Raw genomic sequence first — 17,395 nt, forward strand, 5'->3', positions numbered from 1 at the left:
ATTTTGCTCTTGACTTTACAAAGGCACCCTTTGCCAGGTCCGTATAAAGCTGTTCTAATTCTAGTTGTAAAGACTTAAATACAGACTCTTCAACTTGAGTTTTCTAAAGAAAGGTAATCTGTCAAGCTTGCTCATCAACTCCTTTTCTCTAAGGTTCTTTAAGTGCATCAGCTCTTTGGCACGTTTAATGGCAACAACTCTGACTTTATATTAGAAAAATTGACAAATACTTCCATAACCCAAGACTTTACTTGCAAAACAATTTGATGTTTCCAATGAGCGTAGGATCTTTAAGTGTGTTTAATCTCCAATATCCTCCAGTAGCTTTTAGATTTTTTTAGTAGCTTGCAAGTTCAGGGAAATCAAGTGATCAGAAAAGGGAGCCAACTGATGATCTACATCTATAACAAAATGGGAGAAATGAGGAATAATCTATTCTAGATTTACGTGACATAGTTTTGTTGGTCCAGGTATAACCCTTTGTATCCGGATTGAAATAACGCCAGGCATCATCAACAGAGATCCTTGCATAATGTAGTGATGATATTGCTATTTTGAAGGCTTTGACTCGTTCTAGGAGGAAAACGATCAACAGATGCATCAGGTGTTTAATTAAAATCCCTTGAAATAATTAGAAAAGCCTCTGTGTATTTGTTGCGTAAATCCTGTACTTTTCTGGTAAATTGGGTCTTATTAGGAGCATGTGAGTTATGTCCATATACATTACAGATGAAAATAACATTGTCAAGTTTAACAGTTACTATGACCCATCGCCCATCCTGTGAAGATGTGGATTCTAGAATGTCACCTTTAAACTTGTGAATGTGTCAGTGTCAAAACACCAGAAAGATTTGATCCATGACTGAAATAGACCATATCTCCCCATTGTGATTTCCAAAATTTCAAATCACTTGCACCCGAAATGAGTTTCCTGCGTTTACAGTATAAAAAGAAGGCTTTCCTTTTTTGTAAGATCTCTCAAACCCCTAGCATTCAGACTAAGGATATTGAGTGAGTTGAAAACTACCTCCTGCATTTAAAAAAAAAAAGAGAAAACAAATGAGATAACAGAAGTGGTAATGTGAACAATAAAACAGTGAACCTTGAGGGATTACTCCGACGGAAAATTACGCACAGCTGAGGTAGCGGTGGTTAACAGCAAAAATATGTTCATTTCCTTTTTTTTGGCAAGTGTTCATGGGTTAACTTAGTTCATGCCGTACATTTACTCATGGCAGTACTCACAGTTCCAGTTCGGTTAATGTCAACAGAGTTACCCAGTAATCATTATTTTTTCGATAAACGCGTGTGGGCCCTTGAACCCAGCCTTCTTTTCCTCTTGTCGTGCCTTGCCTTCTGTATAAGCGGCCACACTTTCTCCCTGGCAGCCTGATCCTGCGGTATCAGAGCCTCTTTGATGCGGAGCTTCTTCTCGTCCAGAAACGTGTTCCCCTTGGTCATTTTCCAGATTATGTCCCTGTAATGGCGCATAGTTAAGCGCAAAATGATATTGCGAGGTGGTCCATCATATCTTCGTTTCCCAAGTCGATCACGTCTCTTAGCTTGTCTTTGATGCACGGAGTCACCTTTCCCAGGATATTAATGACTGCTTCCCTAATATTCCTCTACCTCTTTTACACCTTGGATTTTCAGATTCCACCTGCGAAAGTACCTTTGAAGTTCAGCTACATTCTCACAGGTCATTATTTGGGGGTTTCAGTTTCTAAAACTCATTCTCTAGGAACGTTATATTTTTCCTCGTTTTCGCTCACAATTTTGTGAAACTGACTGACAGTTTCTGACAAATGATCGATCTTTGATGTTTTTTCTGTGGCCCCGCTCTGATGGACTCACTGGAGAACGTGGCGTCTTGTTTAGTGGAAAGGGACTGGATTGCAGAGAAAAGTTCAGACATGGAAATGTCTTACTTTTTTCACCGGTGGATTTTTAACTGGAGTCTGAGGTAAAAAGGTCGCAGGAATTTCATCCTGGTCTGTTTTGTTCTTTCTCTTGCTTGAGCTCGCAGCATCTTGTGTATCCATACTGCTTTGGTTCTCGTCGTGGCCAGCTAGCATGTCTGCCGTATTCTGTGAGGCTTGGATATTCCGTTTATTATTGTCTTTCTGTCGTGTTCTTCCAATTCAACTTGACAAAAACGAAATATAAACTTATCCTATGCCGCTTAAACAAGTTGTAGTTAGTTTCTTTCAACAGTGATAGCCAATGAAAGACTTACAACCTAACCCTCAATGTTGCTTTGACAAGCGAGAGAACACGCCCTCAGTGACGCCATCTTGGACATCCTGAGGAATCTACTTCGACTGCGGTAATATAAATATGACGTATTTACGTAGAAATAACCGACTTTACATGTTCCGCGTTGTAGCATAACTTTAAGAATAATGTATTTTCATATTGATGAATGATTGTGTCATTTTACTACAACGAATAGACAGGCCTACGCTATGCTGTTTTCTCGCTTTCGTTTTCAACATACTGTTTGTTCTACCTCTGAATCTCCCGTAACTCCCTTCTGATTTTAAAAGTGCCCTGCTAAACTCACTCGAATTGTCACAGTTCTTGAAATATTAAACGCTATGGCCTTGTCATTATTCATGAATGCTTTCTTGTTTGTTTGCAACTGAATAAACGGACAAAATAATATAAGGAACACAACATCACATGATTGCCCGTCAGCAGCCCAGACAGACTTTGCCCTGGTGTGGTAGAATGCTTGCGAAACACACCAAACAGACCTGGGGCCTCATTTATAAACCGTGTGTATGTACAAAATAGACCCCAAAACATGCACACTTTTACTGCGGCACATAGAATAGTTTTTGCTCTAAAGCCCATATGTTTTCCATATAGAGTGAGTTTATTTGTGGTGAATAATGGGTGGAGTTAAAGGCCATCAACACTGTATTTATTTAAGCAGGGAGTCATGCTGAGACCATGGTCTCTTTTGCAGATGAGCCCTGCATGAACATCAATCAACAACAATTACACTAAACATATCTATATACACCAATTACACAATAAATGAAAAGCAAACACAAAAATCTACCTGATGATGATTTCAGCAACCATATTGATTAACTGTCAAGTATTGCCCCATCAGTGCAGATGAAAGGGGTGGAGAGAATAGATCCTCAAAACAACATTTTATAAATAATTGACTAGGAAATAGATGCCTATGTAATTATTTTAAAATGCAAAGATTAACTAAATAGATTCTCTCTTCTAACTAATGGCAAATTATTGTATTTTGTTATTAACCTTATTGTTATGAATAAACCTGTCCATCATATCCCCCCCATTTGCACACAATTACTAGTCTACTTGCCTATTTTCAATGCTATACTTCACCAACTAGAAACTTTGCATAGGCATGGTCTAAAGTTTGTGGGAAGGTGAGCACATTTTCAAATTCAGATTTTATAAATTACAATTTTTGTTTTAAAACTGTCACACGCAGGTTTTATGGTCCATTTTGTACATATGAACGGTTTATAAATACCGTTTTTGAAAAATTCCGCATTAGTTGGACATTTTCTCAATCTAAAAGGCACAACCTAGATTGGAGCCAATGCCTTAAGTATTTGAACATGTTATTTCTTCAACCTCGTGAAAGTGACAAATTCACACGTTTTCATTTTCGTCAAAAACAATTCTATATCGAAGTTGATATTTTGCACATGCGCAGTTCAGCTCTACGACCGTTACACCCGATGACGTGTTGCTACGCAGGAGTTTGGCAAGCCAAAGTAGCCATGACATCGCCTACAATTGTGATCGAGGATTTCTATTGGTGAATCAGTTTGTCTGTCTTCATACTGTGCTGTCTTTGGTAGAATGGACTTTACTCAATGTACCAGGCTACTTCACCACAAGATGGCAGCATTCTCTAATAATAATTAGCCAATTTCTGTTTCACACTTCTCAGATGAGCTTATTACAAACTTTTTTCTATGATTTAATCAAGATCATCATTTACAAAAATAAAGGTTATTTTTATTATGATTCAGTAAACTTTTAGTCACCACCATCAATGTGAATAACTCAGGGGTAGCCAGCCAACGTACATTACTATATTATATTTATTAACTGCGCAGTGTATGCAATATTTAAGCAGAATACAAGAGCTATTACTATACAGTGCATGTACTAAAATACATTAAGTCAACAGGTCTGTTCATCTCAATACTTCGAAACTCCTAAACACGTCACAAATCTGGTACGTGGGTCTTTCCAGTGAGTTGGGGAAGAATGAGGAACCATGGCACAGTTTGAAAGCCTGATATGGACTGTAAGAGAAACATTTCTGACTTGCACATTTTGTGGCTTTGAGTCTTTTTACTAGCCTTGTACGCCGTGAAACAGAATGTAAACTCATGAGATCAGGATGGTTTGTACGAGGCTCTTTTCACGCAACAGAAATTCCTGGCACCAAACAGTGTGCTCAATTCACAGTACGACACCACATTTACAAAAGCCAGTTTAAAAAATAGTTCTATATAATTACACATTTGAATAGTGAATATTTTAGTTAGGAAAATTAACTTGTTCTGTAAGTTTTATGAATACACATCAGTTTCATTTTGAGTGAATAGTGTATTTCTTTCTCTACTTCCAGATAACTATTATATTGGTGCTTGAAAGCATCGGATCCTGTATTGCATGTGGTAGAGCTGAGTACAGAATAAGGGATGAATGTTGTCCCATGTGTTCACCAGGTAAGGACCCTCTCTTTACATCATATGATTCAGACCTTAATACATCATCAACACTAACAGAAAAACATGACATTGATTCTCTCTTCCCCAGGAAATCGTGTACATAGGCATTGTACTGAATTCACCAGTACCAGCTGTGTGCCCTGTGTTGATTCTACATTCCTTGATGAGCCCAATGGTCTCATAAAATGCAAAGTGTGTATCAACTGTGATTCAGGTAAGAGTGGTGCTGTGTGTCTGCAATGAAACTCTGACACAAACACTGATATGTTAGTCTGTGTTGTTATGCTATGAGGATATGTCAGTTGTATTCTGCATCAGATAATAGATGACATGTTCTCTCTCTAGGTTTGGGTTTGAAGGTAAAGCAGTCATGCAGACCTTCATCAGACACTGTCTGTGGGACACTGGAGGGCTTCTACTGTCTAGACCCAACTAAGGATGGTTGTAGAGCAGCCCAGAGACACAGCAGCTGTGAACCTGGTCAATACATCAGTCACAAAGGTTGGTCTTCTGTCTCACCTCATTATACTAATTGTGTTTTCATAATTCAATTGAGTCAAGTTGTTATCTTCAGTGTGAACAATCATTACAGTTTATGGAATTAAAAATAAAGGGGGGAACAAATGTGATTTTCATTAATATTTCAACATGTATTTCTGCAGGAACAACATCTACAGATACTGTGTGTGCTGTCTGCCCTGATAAAACGTATTCAGATGGATCATTAACATCTTGTCAACCACATACAGAGTAAGTGTGAACATGATTAGTTAGTTCAAAAGGTTATTCCCCTGAAGATATAAATACATTAATATACTCAAATAGAAACTTTAAAAAACATACCTCTGTCTTTAACAGATGTGAATTCTTGGAAATTGAACCAGGAACTCCTTGGTTGGATTCAGAATGTGGAGTATCCTCACTTCCCACAGCTGGAATCATAGCTGGTGTTCTGATAGGTGTTCTATTTTTTCTGACCATAGCTGTTTGTGTTTGTTTATTTATGAGAAGAAGAAAAATGGTGAGAACAAGACACAACGTAGGTAAGATGACTGGAATTGTATTTGTACCATTCATTGTTTTTTTTAAACCTTTATTTAACTAGGCAAGTCTGTTAAGAACAAATTCTTATTTTCAATGACGGCCTAAGAACAGTGGGTTAACTGCCTGTTCAGGGGCAGAACGACAGATTTGTACCTGGTCAGCTCGGGGTTTGAACTTGCTACCTTCCGGTTACTAGTCCAACTCTCTAACCACTAGGCTACCCTGCTTTCATTGCCTGTGATATTCAGTTTACTCTGTGAATGCTAAATGTTCTCATATAGTATATATTAATACTGTTTGTTATCGTCATGGTTACATGGTATGTTTATTACAATATTGAACATCTGTCTTTTTTATAGGCCCTCAAATACCTACACAGGTATGTTTGGAAATCTATGAATATCTTTCATCACATTGTACTACTTTGTGCTTTCTTCTGTGAAACTTGAATTTATTGAGCCAGTTTCCTAGACAGAGATTACGCCTAGTTTTTGAATAAAAAGCACTTTAAAATGGAAAATCTTCATTGAATGTGCTTCTTTGTCCAGGACTGAGAGTAATCTCTGTCTGGGAAACTGTCCCAATGTGTTTTACTAATTACTGTTTCTATTTGATAGGCATCCCCAGATCAGGAAATATCAATGCTGTCTGGGGGAAAGGGAAAATGAAACGGTAAGGCACACCTAAATATGTGTACAGAATAGTTTGAGTTAAAAGAATTTCAAACCTATTCATAAGTAAATGCTAAGACCAATGATATGATACAAGAATATAGGACAAGATATTGTACTACAAAACATTGTCCAGAATATAAATTAATTACTGATAAATTACAAATGACTTCTCTCCCCAGATTCAAGCCCCCATCACAGCCAGTGACTCTGCATTCTGTACTCTGTGTACCACTGGCTGGCTGGTCCAGCCATCTATAGTGTATCTTAACACTACATGTTAAATGTGGTATTGTAGAATCTGGTTGATATAAAAACAGGATTCTACAGCACATTCAATTGTAGTGTAAAGAAATTAAACACAACCTCCAGTAATTAGAATGACTTCTAGATACTTGTTGGGAGAGGACCACTGTGTCTTTGTATCGCATGGGGATGTTTGAAACGTACTCCTCAGCCTTAACTGTTCCCACTTGGGTCACCAAATAGCTAGCTTTTCATGTGGGCACCACTGGTAAGATGCTTCGGAAGGGTGGTCACATATCAGCTTCTGCCTACAACCTGTTCTAAAATGGAAAGGACCATGTGATGAGTATAAATTAGCTTCACCTTGCTAGGTAACAGCTTAGGTAGGTGAGAACCCTCTGCTCTTCCCAGGGGAAAGTCAAATGTGTTCATAACTTCAGGACCACAACATCTATGTCATTCAAGATGATGGAACTCCAAATGGGACTTGATAATATCTTGAGACACAGATTACTGGATACTGGTGCAGGATGCAGCATTCGTTTGGAGAAGATTCCCCAGAAATGAGAAACATCATCAAACATGGTTAAATGGATAACTTTACACTACAAGAACATCAGGATCAGGCTCATAGAAGTAGACGAGGACATCAACAAACAGATACAACTTCACTATAGACTGTATGGATCACAGAAGGGTGTAAAGACAATATTTCAGGAACTATCCTGAATGGCTTCCACTCTATCTCACATTAAAATGCAGAATAAGTATTGTAGAAGAGTGCAGGTCCACTCAGTCACCTGTGGTGTCCCCCACCCTGTTCATCCTCTGCCTACTTCCACTTGGTCATGTAGTCAGGTGACTTGGGGTCCTTTTCCACAGTTTTGCGGATGACATGCATGTCTACATCAAAATGGCCCCAAATCCCTCAAAGTACATGCTTGGTTAAAGCTCAACATTCAAAAACATGTAATAAGCTGTCCTTCAGGGGGCAGTCTGGGGGTGTTTGGCTCCAGGAGAAGAGAACACCGCCTGGATGATCTTCAATCTCAGCCTCTTATGCTGGAAGACATGACAAACTCTTTAAATTCTTCATTAAGTATGCCTTACTATTAATGCCTTGCATGATTGCTATAGAAATGTTTGTGGTCATATGCACATCCTTTAAAACTTACAGTACCAGTCAAAAGTTTGACACCTACTCATTCATGCATTTTTCTTTATTTTTACTATTTTGTCAATTGTAGAATAATCAATATTTTGAAATAACATCAAACCTATGAAATGACACATGGGATCATGTAGTAACCAAAAACGTTTTATCCAAATGTAAATCTATTTTAGATTCTTCAAAGTAGCCATCCTTTGCCTTGATGACAGCTTTGCAAACTCTTGCATTCTTTCAACCAACTTCACCTGGAATGCTTTTCCAACAGTCTTGTTGGCTGCATTTCCTTCACTCTGCGGTCCAACTCATCTCAAACCATCTCAATTGGGTTCAGGTGATTGTGGAGGCTAGGTCATCTGATGCAGCACTTCATCACTCTCCTTGTTGGTCAAATAGCCCATACACAGCCTGGAGGTGAATTGGGTCATTGTCCTGTTAAAAAAATAATGATAGTTCCACTAAATTGTATTGCTGTAGAATGCTGTGGTAGCCATACTGGTTAAGGGTACCTTGAATTCTAATGTCCATTGCTTGTGTTTCTTGGCCCAAGCAAGTCTCTTCTTCTTATTGGTGTCCTTTTAGTAGTGGTTTCTTTGCAGCAATTCGACCATTAAGGCCTGATTCACGTAGTCTCCTCTGAACAGTTGATGTTGATGTCTGTTACTTGAACTCTGAAGCATTTATTTGGGCTGCAATTTCTGAGGCTGATAACTAATGCACTTATCCTCTGAAGAGTTAACTCTGGATCTTCCTTTCCTGTGTCCTCAAGAGAGCTAGTTTCATCATAGCGCTCTATGGTTTTCGTGACTGCACTTGAAGAAACTTTCAAAATGTTCCGTATTGACTGACCTTCAATGTTTGTTTTAAAGTAATGGACTGTCGTTTCTCTTTTCTTATTTGAGCTGTTCTTGCCATAATATGGACATGGTATTTTACCAAATAGGGATATCTTCTGTATACCACCCCTACCTTGTCACAACACAACCGATCGGCTCAAACACATTAAGAAGGAAATAAATTCCACAAATGAACTTTTAACAAAGCACACTCCAGGTGACTACCTCAGGAAGCTGGTTGAGAGAATGCCAAGAGAGCAAAGCTGTCAAGGCAAAGGGTGCCTACTTTGAAGAATCTCAAATAAATTATATTTGGATGTAACACTTTTTTGGTTACTACAGTGCCTTGCGAAAGTATTCGGCCCCCTTGAACTTTGCGACCTTTTGCCACATTTCAGGCTTCAAACAAAGATATAAAACTGTATTTTTTTTGTGAAGAATCAACAAGTGGGACACAATCATGAAGTGGAACGACATTTATTGGATATTTCAAACTTTTTTAACATGTCAAAAAATGAAAAATTGGGCGTGCAAAATTATTCAGCCCCTTTACTTTCAGTGCAGCAAACTCTCTCCAGAAGTTCAGTGAGGATCTCTGAATGATCCAATGTTGACCTAAATGACTAATGATGATAAATACAATCCACCTGTGTGTAATCAAGTCTCCGTATAAATGCACCTGCACTGTGATAGTCTCAGAGGTCCGTTAAAAGCGCAGAGAGTATCATGAAGCATCATGAAGAACAAGGAACACACCAGGCAGGTCCGAGATACTGTTGTGAAGAAGTTTAAAGCCGGATTTGGATACAAAAAGATTTCCCAAGCTTTAAACATCCCAAGGAGCACTGTGCAAGCGATAATATTGAAATGGAAGGAGTATCAGACCACTGCAAATCTACCAAGACCTGGCCGTCCCTCTAAACATTCAGCTCATACAAGGAGAAGACTGATCAGAGATGCAGCCAAGAGGCCCATGATCACTCTGGATGAACTGCAGAGATCTACAGCTGAGGTGGGAGACTCTGTCCATAGGACAACAATCAGTCGTATATTGCACAAATCTGAGTGGCAAGAAGAAAGCCATTTCTTAAAGATATCCATAAAAAGTGTTGTTTAAAGTTTGCCACAAGCCACCTGGGAGACACACCAAACATGTGGAAGAAGGTGCTCTGGTCAGATGAAACCAAAATTGAACTTTTTGGCAACAATGCAAAACGTTATGTTTGGCGTAAAAGCAACACAGCTCATCACCCTGAACACATCATCCCCACTGTCAAACACGGTGGTGGCAGCATCATGGTTTGGGCCTGCTTTTCTTCAGCAGGGACAGGGAAGATGGTTAAAATTGATGGGAAGATGGATGGAGCCAAATACAGGACCATTCTGGAAGAAAACCTGATGGAGTCTGCAAAAGACCTGAGACTGGGACGGAGATTTGTCTTCCAACAAGACAATGATCCAAAACATAAAGCAAAATCTACAATGGAATGGTTCAAAAATAAACAGATCCAGGTGTTAGAATGGCCAAGTCAAAGTCCAGACCTGAATCCAATCGAGAATCTGTGGAAAGAACTGAAAACTGCTGTTCACAGATGCTCTCCATCCAACCTCACTGAGCTCGAGCTGTTTTGCAAGGAGGAATGGGAAAAAATGTCAGTCTCTCGATGTGCAAAACTGATAGAGACATACCCCAAGCGACTTACAGCTGTAATCGCAGCAAAAGGTGGCGCTACAAAGTATTAACTTAAGGGGACTGAATAATTTTGCACGCCCAATTTTTCCGTTTTTTATTTGTTAAAAAAGTTTGAAATATCCAATCAATTTCGTTCCACTTCATGATTGTGTCCCACTTGTTGTTGATTCTTCACAAAAAAATACAGTTTTATATCTTTATGTTTGAAGCCTGAAATGTGGCAAAAGGTCGCAAAGTTCAAGGGGGCCGAATACTTTCGCAAGGCACTGTACGTGATTCCATAGGTGTTATTTCATAGTTTTGATGTCCTCACCATTATTGTACAATGTAGAAAATAGTACAAATAAAGAAAAACCCATGAATGAGTAGGTGTGATCAAACTTTGGACTGGTACTGTAGTTGCTGGCCTAATAATGTCTAGATGAAAAAAGATTTAACTGTTGTCATTAAATGTGGTAGTTAAGAGCATATACAGTGTCCAGGCCTTTCTGTTCTTTTTATAACTACATCACTGGTGACCACATCATTGGTTACGGTGACAGCATGATAAGGATAACTATGAATGAGGAGAGAGGTCAGTCATACCCTGGTCTGTATCCAGATTACTATGAATGAGGAGAGAGGTCAGTCATATCCTGGTCTGTAATTACCCCAGGACCACTAGGCTGCTGTTTCTCTCCAGGTTCAGAGAGTCATTGGTCTCCTGGCAGACCTGGGCCTCTCTCCTCAGGGCTTCTCTCTCCACTTTCAGTGTCCGGCTGAGCTGCTTCAACTGACCTTTAACCTCAGCTACTTCCTGTTACCTCTGGGACACTTCCTCAGGCAGCTGGACTACAACCTGGAGGATCACAATCAGTGGATCAATGACAATTTATTTGTGTTGATATTGTTATGTTTGTTCCTTATATAATGACAAACCGGAGCAAAGGTTTAACTACTTTTAACAAACATATACTTCAGCTAGAAAACTCCATGTTTAGCCATGCAAAGCATTCTTTAATCAACTCCCGCGCCCGCATAGCCTGCTGGGTAACGTAGTCTAAAAGTTAACACATAACACAGATATTGGATTGACATTTGACTTAGTTCTTAGCACATTATTACATTGTACACTTTCTGCCTGTGGACATCTGTTCTACAATGTGTCAGAAAAAGTGAGAGGGAAAGTGTGTGGTGTTCCTTTCACCTCTATAGTGGCATCCAGTTTAAGCCAGGCCCAGCTCCTGCTCCACGTGATCCCTAAATCCACTTGTTTAACAAACAACGCCTCAGTTTCACCTAAATTCTCTCATTCTGAAAATTAACCACATACTGTACAGGGAAAACATTAGTTAACAGATCGTGGTTAGCTAGTTAATGTTTCACACAGGGTCCAGTAAGCAACTAACGTTAACGCGTTATAACTTGAGGAACGGCAAGGAGACGAATACCAAAACCGCGAATTTCGCAGAAAGGTGACTAGTTTGCGTCACTGAACTACTAGCTATGTAAAAGTTGAACGGAAGAACACTATTGGTTGTAGCCAAACTGACACTCAAAAAATGGCTGACCAATGGAGAAGCATCCTCCACACCTCCCACTAAAGCCCTCCCACAGCTGTGGGGTCAAAAGTGCAAACGAAGAACTGGTGTTTCAATCAACAGTAAAAACGTTTCAAAAACAAAGAGCCACTGCAAGCAAAGAGGGCAGTCAAGCCAAAATGGAGGGCGGTTGATTGCGAAATTAAATTGGAGTTTAGTTTTCAAATACATTTTCTGTTCTTCAAATATTTTTGTGGAATAACGTTTTGCGCTCTATTAGAAAATATTTGATTGCACATTTGTAATTTTTTTCTTTTCTTTGAAGCTTCGTTTTTGCTTTCAAAACAATTATTTTTGATTGAAAAGTTAAATGTTTTGCTCTCGAAAAAATACAAATGTAAGCCCATAGCTTGTGCCCATAGAAATAGACGGGGGGCGCGGGATGTTACACAATGCTGGAAAGGGAGTCAGAGTTAAAACGTTTGGGAGCACCATTGTACCAGAGACCATTGTACCATCTAAACCACTGGGAAATATCTTCTCCATACCCGAAAACATTGTATTTTCAAAACTTAAAGTTAAAGACGCAAAACATTTACTTTAAGCAAGGGAAGCATAGAAATAGTGAACATACTGTATAACAGATCTACCGCTTCTTAAACGTGCTTTAAATTATGACAGAACTATAACTCAAATTTATATGCGAATTTGGTCTGGTCACACAAAAAAGTGACATATTACAGCTTTAAGGTTAGAAGATTGGGGTTGAGAGCATTGACGTCCCAAGGATTCCATATAGTACTAACCATACCGCAATTGGATTATTTTATACCTGGGTTTATCTCTGTGAGAAGTGATAGAATAGAGGGTTTGGGTGGTAGGTGTGCTACATTTATCAAAGAAGGTATAGCACAGAGAGATTAATAGTTCCAAAGAACATGAATGTGTGGCAGTGGAGATTTGTAGAAAAGGGAGTAGTATTTCCAAAATGAAAATAAAAGACACTCAAGTAAAACATTTATTTAAACATGAGAAGCATAGAAACAGTGAACATACTCTGTATAACAGATCTGCCGCTTATTAGACTTGCTTTAAATGAGAATGACGGATCTATAACTCAAATTTATATGCACATTTGGTCTGGTCGCCCAAAAGATACATACTGCAGCTTTAAAGGTTAGGGACGTCCCAAGGATCCCAGATAGCACTGGCTAGATACTGGATAGTATCTCCTTCATAAACGAGTGTTAGCTACTCCGACTTAATCTAACAGGTAAAACAGCTCTGTTACATGTGTAAGAAAAGTGTATTCAATATTGATTAAATATGTATAATATCGTATTTTGAAATAGGATTTTCGTATTCGAAATGAACTGTTAGCTAAAGTGTTATTTTACGTTAGTGCTAGCCCTAAAGGCCACGACGCTGTCCAGCCAAGACAATAAAAGACAAACGCCTAGACACAGGCTTAAAGGGTAACATTAAGTAGCATAACGGTTACAACATCTATAACATATGGCTTTGCATTAGTATACGCATCGTGTAGTGTCTTAACACTTGGTACTTTTTATGTAATAAGAAAGACTCTGAATACAAGCAATTGAACGGGAGCTTCACATTTACTCAAATCAAATTGTATTTGTCACATACACATGATTAGCAGATGTTAATGCGAGTGTAGCGAAACGCTTGTGCTGCTAGTTCCGACAATGCAGTAATAACCAACAAGTAATCTAGCTAACAATTTCAAAAAAAGGCAGAACACAGGATCCGCTTCGCGAAAGTCATATTCTTGGTCGTACTGATGGTGAGTTGACGCTGCTCTTATGTTCAGTAGTTCTTCTCGACTGTATGTAATGAAACCTAAAATGACCTGGGGTACCAATGTAAGAAATAACACGTAAAAAAACTGCATAGTTTCCCAGGAACGCCTAGCGAGGCGGCCATCTCTGTCGGCACCGGAACGAGTTAGTACCAGAATAACGTAGAACAACACTGCGCATGACCAAGGGTGCTCCCGCCTTGAAGGGGACATCAGTAATTAACAGAACATAACATTCCTTCTCTTATACAATCAGTTACTTTTACCAAACCACAACTGAAACATTTCCCAGAACTTGTAGTTATTTTGCATCTTTTAATTTGAACTTGAACAGTTCGTTTTTGTTTGTTTGTTTATAAGTCTCGTCTGTCTGGTGGACGGTGCCTTCGTTCTGGGTAACGCCTCAGATTGTCTGGAGGCTCCTGAACATCCTCAGTGTGTGCTTGTTCCTTTATAGCTTCTGCTATAGCAGCACCTTCATCAACATGTTCCCTTCTTTCAGCCTGGGGTCTCTTTACTGCCCCACCGTCCTCTACAGTTCCCTGTGTGTCACTCTCTGGATCTCTCTGTGCCTGTTCTCTCTCGATTGTTGTGCTGTTTTCCATGGAATGCATTTGGTTAATGTGACGCCGCCACATTATGTCTGGGCTCACTTGAACCTGGTAAGTTCTGGGTCCTGTTTGTGTCTTGTCCATTTCCCTCCTCTTCTGTAGTCTCGCACCATCACTTCCTGTCCTGTTTGGAGATGGCGCTCCTGGTCACCGGAGAGCATCTTGGCTTGTTTGTTCAGCACTTCATTACGCCTGTTTGGCTTCATGATGTCCAGCTGTGTGGGAGAGGCCTCCCGAACATCAGTGCGGTTGGGCTTTCATTTGTCGTGGCATGTGGGGTGTTTCGGTAGGAGGCCAGGAACTTGGCCAGTTTTGTTTGCAAAGTCCCTTCATCTCGTTTTGCTGCACGGAGTCCTTGCTATAAGGTTTGCACAAAGCGTTCTGCCAGCCCATTGGTGGCAGGGTGGTACGGAGCTGAGGTTGAGTGTTTGATTCCATTTACTGACATGAATCTTGTAAACTCGTCACTTACAAAACCTTGCGCGTCGTCACTTACCAGCTGCAGTGGCAAACTGAAGCGTGCAAACGTTGTTCTGAGACACTCTATCGTCTGAGCTGAGGCGGAGGAGTCCGTGCAAAACACCTCTGGCCATTTGGAATGGGCATCCACTATAACCAGAAACATGTGCTTTTCAAAGGGACCAGCGTAGTCCACATGAATTCTCTGCCATGGCTCTGCGGGCCATTCCCATGGGTGGACTGGGACAGGAGCAGGCATGTGAAGGGTTTCCAAACATCCGCTACAGTTCTTCGCCATGTTTTCTATCTGTTGATCCAGACCTGGCCACCAGAAGTGGCTCCTTGCGAGCAGCTTCATTTTGACAATTCCAACATGACCTTCATGTAATTGCTGCAAAACTAGATGTTGGCATTTCTGGGGTATCATGACTCTCATTCCCCACATTAAACATCCTTGGTACGTTGTAATTTCGTTTCTCCGATGGAAATACGGAGTCAGCTCCTTTCTGCCAGTAGCTGGCCATCCTGACATGGTGTAGGTGTACACTTGTGACAAGGTCACATCTTTCCTTGTCTCCTGTTTGATAACTGTGCTTGTGACTGGTAGTGCCTCGAGCTGAGCGGTATGGAACATGTCCACTGCATCCACCCTCCTTTGTCTTTCTCTTGTACACGGCAGTCTGGATAATCCATCTGCATTTGTGTGGAGGGATGATGGCTTAAACTCAATGTCATACATATGACTGGCAAGGAACAGGGCATATCGCTGTAACCTGGCTGCTGTCATTGCCGGAATGCCTTTCTTTGGACTGAAAATGGAAAGCAATGGCTGGTGATCTGTAACCAGTGTGAAACGCTTGCCATATAGGTATGGGTGGAATTTCTTGATGCCCCACACTAGTGCCAGTGCTTCTTTGTCGATTTGTGAGTAGTTTTTCTCTGCATCATTCAATGTTCGTGACGCGAATGCAACTGGCCTCTCTGACCCATCTTTCAGTGTGTGTGAAAGGACTGCACCTAAGCCATAAGGGGACGCATCACAAGCCCACTTCACTGGCATTTCAGGGTCGTAATGCATCAGGACCTGTTCAGATGTTATGAGCCGTTTTGCCTCCAAAAATGCATTTTCACACTGCTCTGTCCACCGCCATGTCCTATTCTTTTCCAGGAGCTGATTTAGAGGCTGGAGTACTGCTGAAAGGTTTGGGAGGAATCTTCTGTAGTAATTAATCAGTCCCGTGAAAGATCTCACTTCTGTGATATTTTGTGGTCGTGGTGCCTGTACCACTGCCTCAATTTTGTCCTGTGTTTTGTGCAATCCATTGCAGTCAATCTCATGTCCACAGAAGACAATCTTGTCTTTGCAGAACTCACACTTCTTTAAGTTTGCCTGTAGACCATACTCTTTCAGTCTTTTCAGGACCTCTTCCAGGTTAGCCAGGTGCTCTTTGTCGGTGCGTCCTGTTATGATCATGTCATCCAGGATACACTGGGTTCCTGAGATTCCTTGCAAAATCTGGTCAATAGTTTGTTGCCAAATGGCTGGGGCTGATGCAATGCCAAAAACCAGGCGGTTATACCTGTATAGACCTTTGTGTGTGTTTATTGTCAGGTACTGTTTGGAACTCTCTTCAACCGGTAGCTGCAGGTAAGCCTGTTTCAGATCGATTTTACTGAAGTGTTTCCCACCAGCTAGTGCAGCAAAGATGTCATCCAGACGTGGTAGGGGGTATTGGTCCACATGCAACATTGAATTCACAGTTACCTTGAAGTCCCCACACATTCTAACAGACCCGTCTTTCTTCACAATAGGAACTATGGGTGTGGCCCATTCGCTTCTGTCCACTTTCGTCAGGATCCCTGTATCCTGCAAGTGATCGATTTCCGCTTCCACCTTTGGTCTCAGGGAGTATGGAACAGATCTGGCTTTGCAGAATTTGGGGGTTGCATCATCTCTTAGTACAAGTTTTGCTGTGAAGCCTTTTACTGTTCCCATCTGATCACTGAAAACTGTGTTGTATTTCTTCCGCAAGTGTTCCAGTGTTTGGTCTGTGCCTTTCTCTTTGGACTGGAACGTGTGGAGCATTTAAGTCACACCAGTTCAGCTTTATTTTTGAAAGCCATTCCCTGCCAAATAATGGGGGGCCAGTTCCAGGCACCACATACAGCTGTAACTGCTGTGTTTGCCCCCCATAATGCACTCTGACCTGCAACGCCCCCATTGGGCTCAATCTCTCTCCTGAGTATGTCTTCAGCAACACATTTGTGTTCTTCAGCTTGATAGCCTTAAAGTGCTCATTGTAGACAGTAGTGGAAATTATAGACACTGCAGATCCTGTGTCCAGCTCCATTTTGAGGGGTTTGCCTTCGATATCTGGTGTCACCCATATTATGCTACTGCTGGGAGAAGTCACTGTGTTTAACTCCATTGTACCAATTAATCGTTCATCTGAATCACTGCCACTGTTCTCTGCTAGTGCATTCAGACCCTTTAATTTGGTAAGTTTTCCTGTTGTGACTGAATTTTGCTTTGCATGCTCTTTGAATGTGCCCCCTTCTACTGCATTTGTGACAAATTTCGTCTTT

The 17,395-nt window shown here is 40.5% G+C and overlaps 1 protein-coding gene and 1 long non-coding RNA gene across 2 annotated transcripts; one reads left to right on the forward strand and one right to left on the reverse strand.

Annotated features, from left to right (window-relative positions):
- Window positions 1–4,279: 4,279 nt before the first annotated feature.
- LOC115126372 (tumor necrosis factor receptor superfamily member 14-like) lies at window positions 4,280–6,637 on the forward strand. Its single transcript, XM_065021101.1, has 6 exons — window positions 4,280–4,309; window positions 4,637–4,736; window positions 4,828–4,953; window positions 5,085–5,240; window positions 5,402–5,489; window positions 5,598–6,637. The coding sequence occupies exons 1-6, from the start codon at window positions 4,280–4,282 to the stop codon at window positions 5,842–5,844; spliced, it is 747 nt and encodes a 248-aa protein (XP_064877173.1). The 3' UTR covers window positions 5,845–6,637.
- Window positions 6,638–7,286: 649 nt separating this feature from the next.
- Window positions 7,287–11,976, reverse strand: LOC115126362 (uncharacterized). Its single transcript, XR_010464434.1, has 3 exons — window positions 11,584–11,976; window positions 11,175–11,235; window positions 7,287–7,762 (listed from the first exon to the last, which is right to left on the reverse strand). It is a non-coding gene; the product is annotated as an uncharacterized LOC115126362 (long non-coding RNA).
- Between the last annotated feature and the right edge of the window lie 5,419 nt (window positions 11,977–17,395).

Source organism: Oncorhynchus nerka, linkage group LG7, assembly GCF_034236695.1.
Source record: "Oncorhynchus nerka isolate Pitt River linkage group LG7, Oner_Uvic_2.0, whole genome shotgun sequence".
NCBI classification, from domain to species: domain Eukaryota; kingdom Metazoa; phylum Chordata; class Actinopteri; order Salmoniformes; family Salmonidae; genus Oncorhynchus; species Oncorhynchus nerka.

Excerpts from the sequence above, each read along its gene's own strand:
- LOC115126372 (XM_065021101.1), top strand. The coding sequence starts at position 4,280 with ATGGCACAGTTTGAAAGCCTGATATGGACT. Across the intron at positions 4,310-4,636 it reads TTGAAAGCCTGATATGGACT|ATAACTATTATATTGGTGCT; the intron begins GTAAGAGAAACA and ends CTCTACTTCCAG. Across the intron at positions 5,490-5,597 it reads TCTTGTCAACCACATACAGA|ATGTGAATTCTTGGAAATTG; the intron begins GTAAGTGTGAAC and ends TGTCTTTAACAG.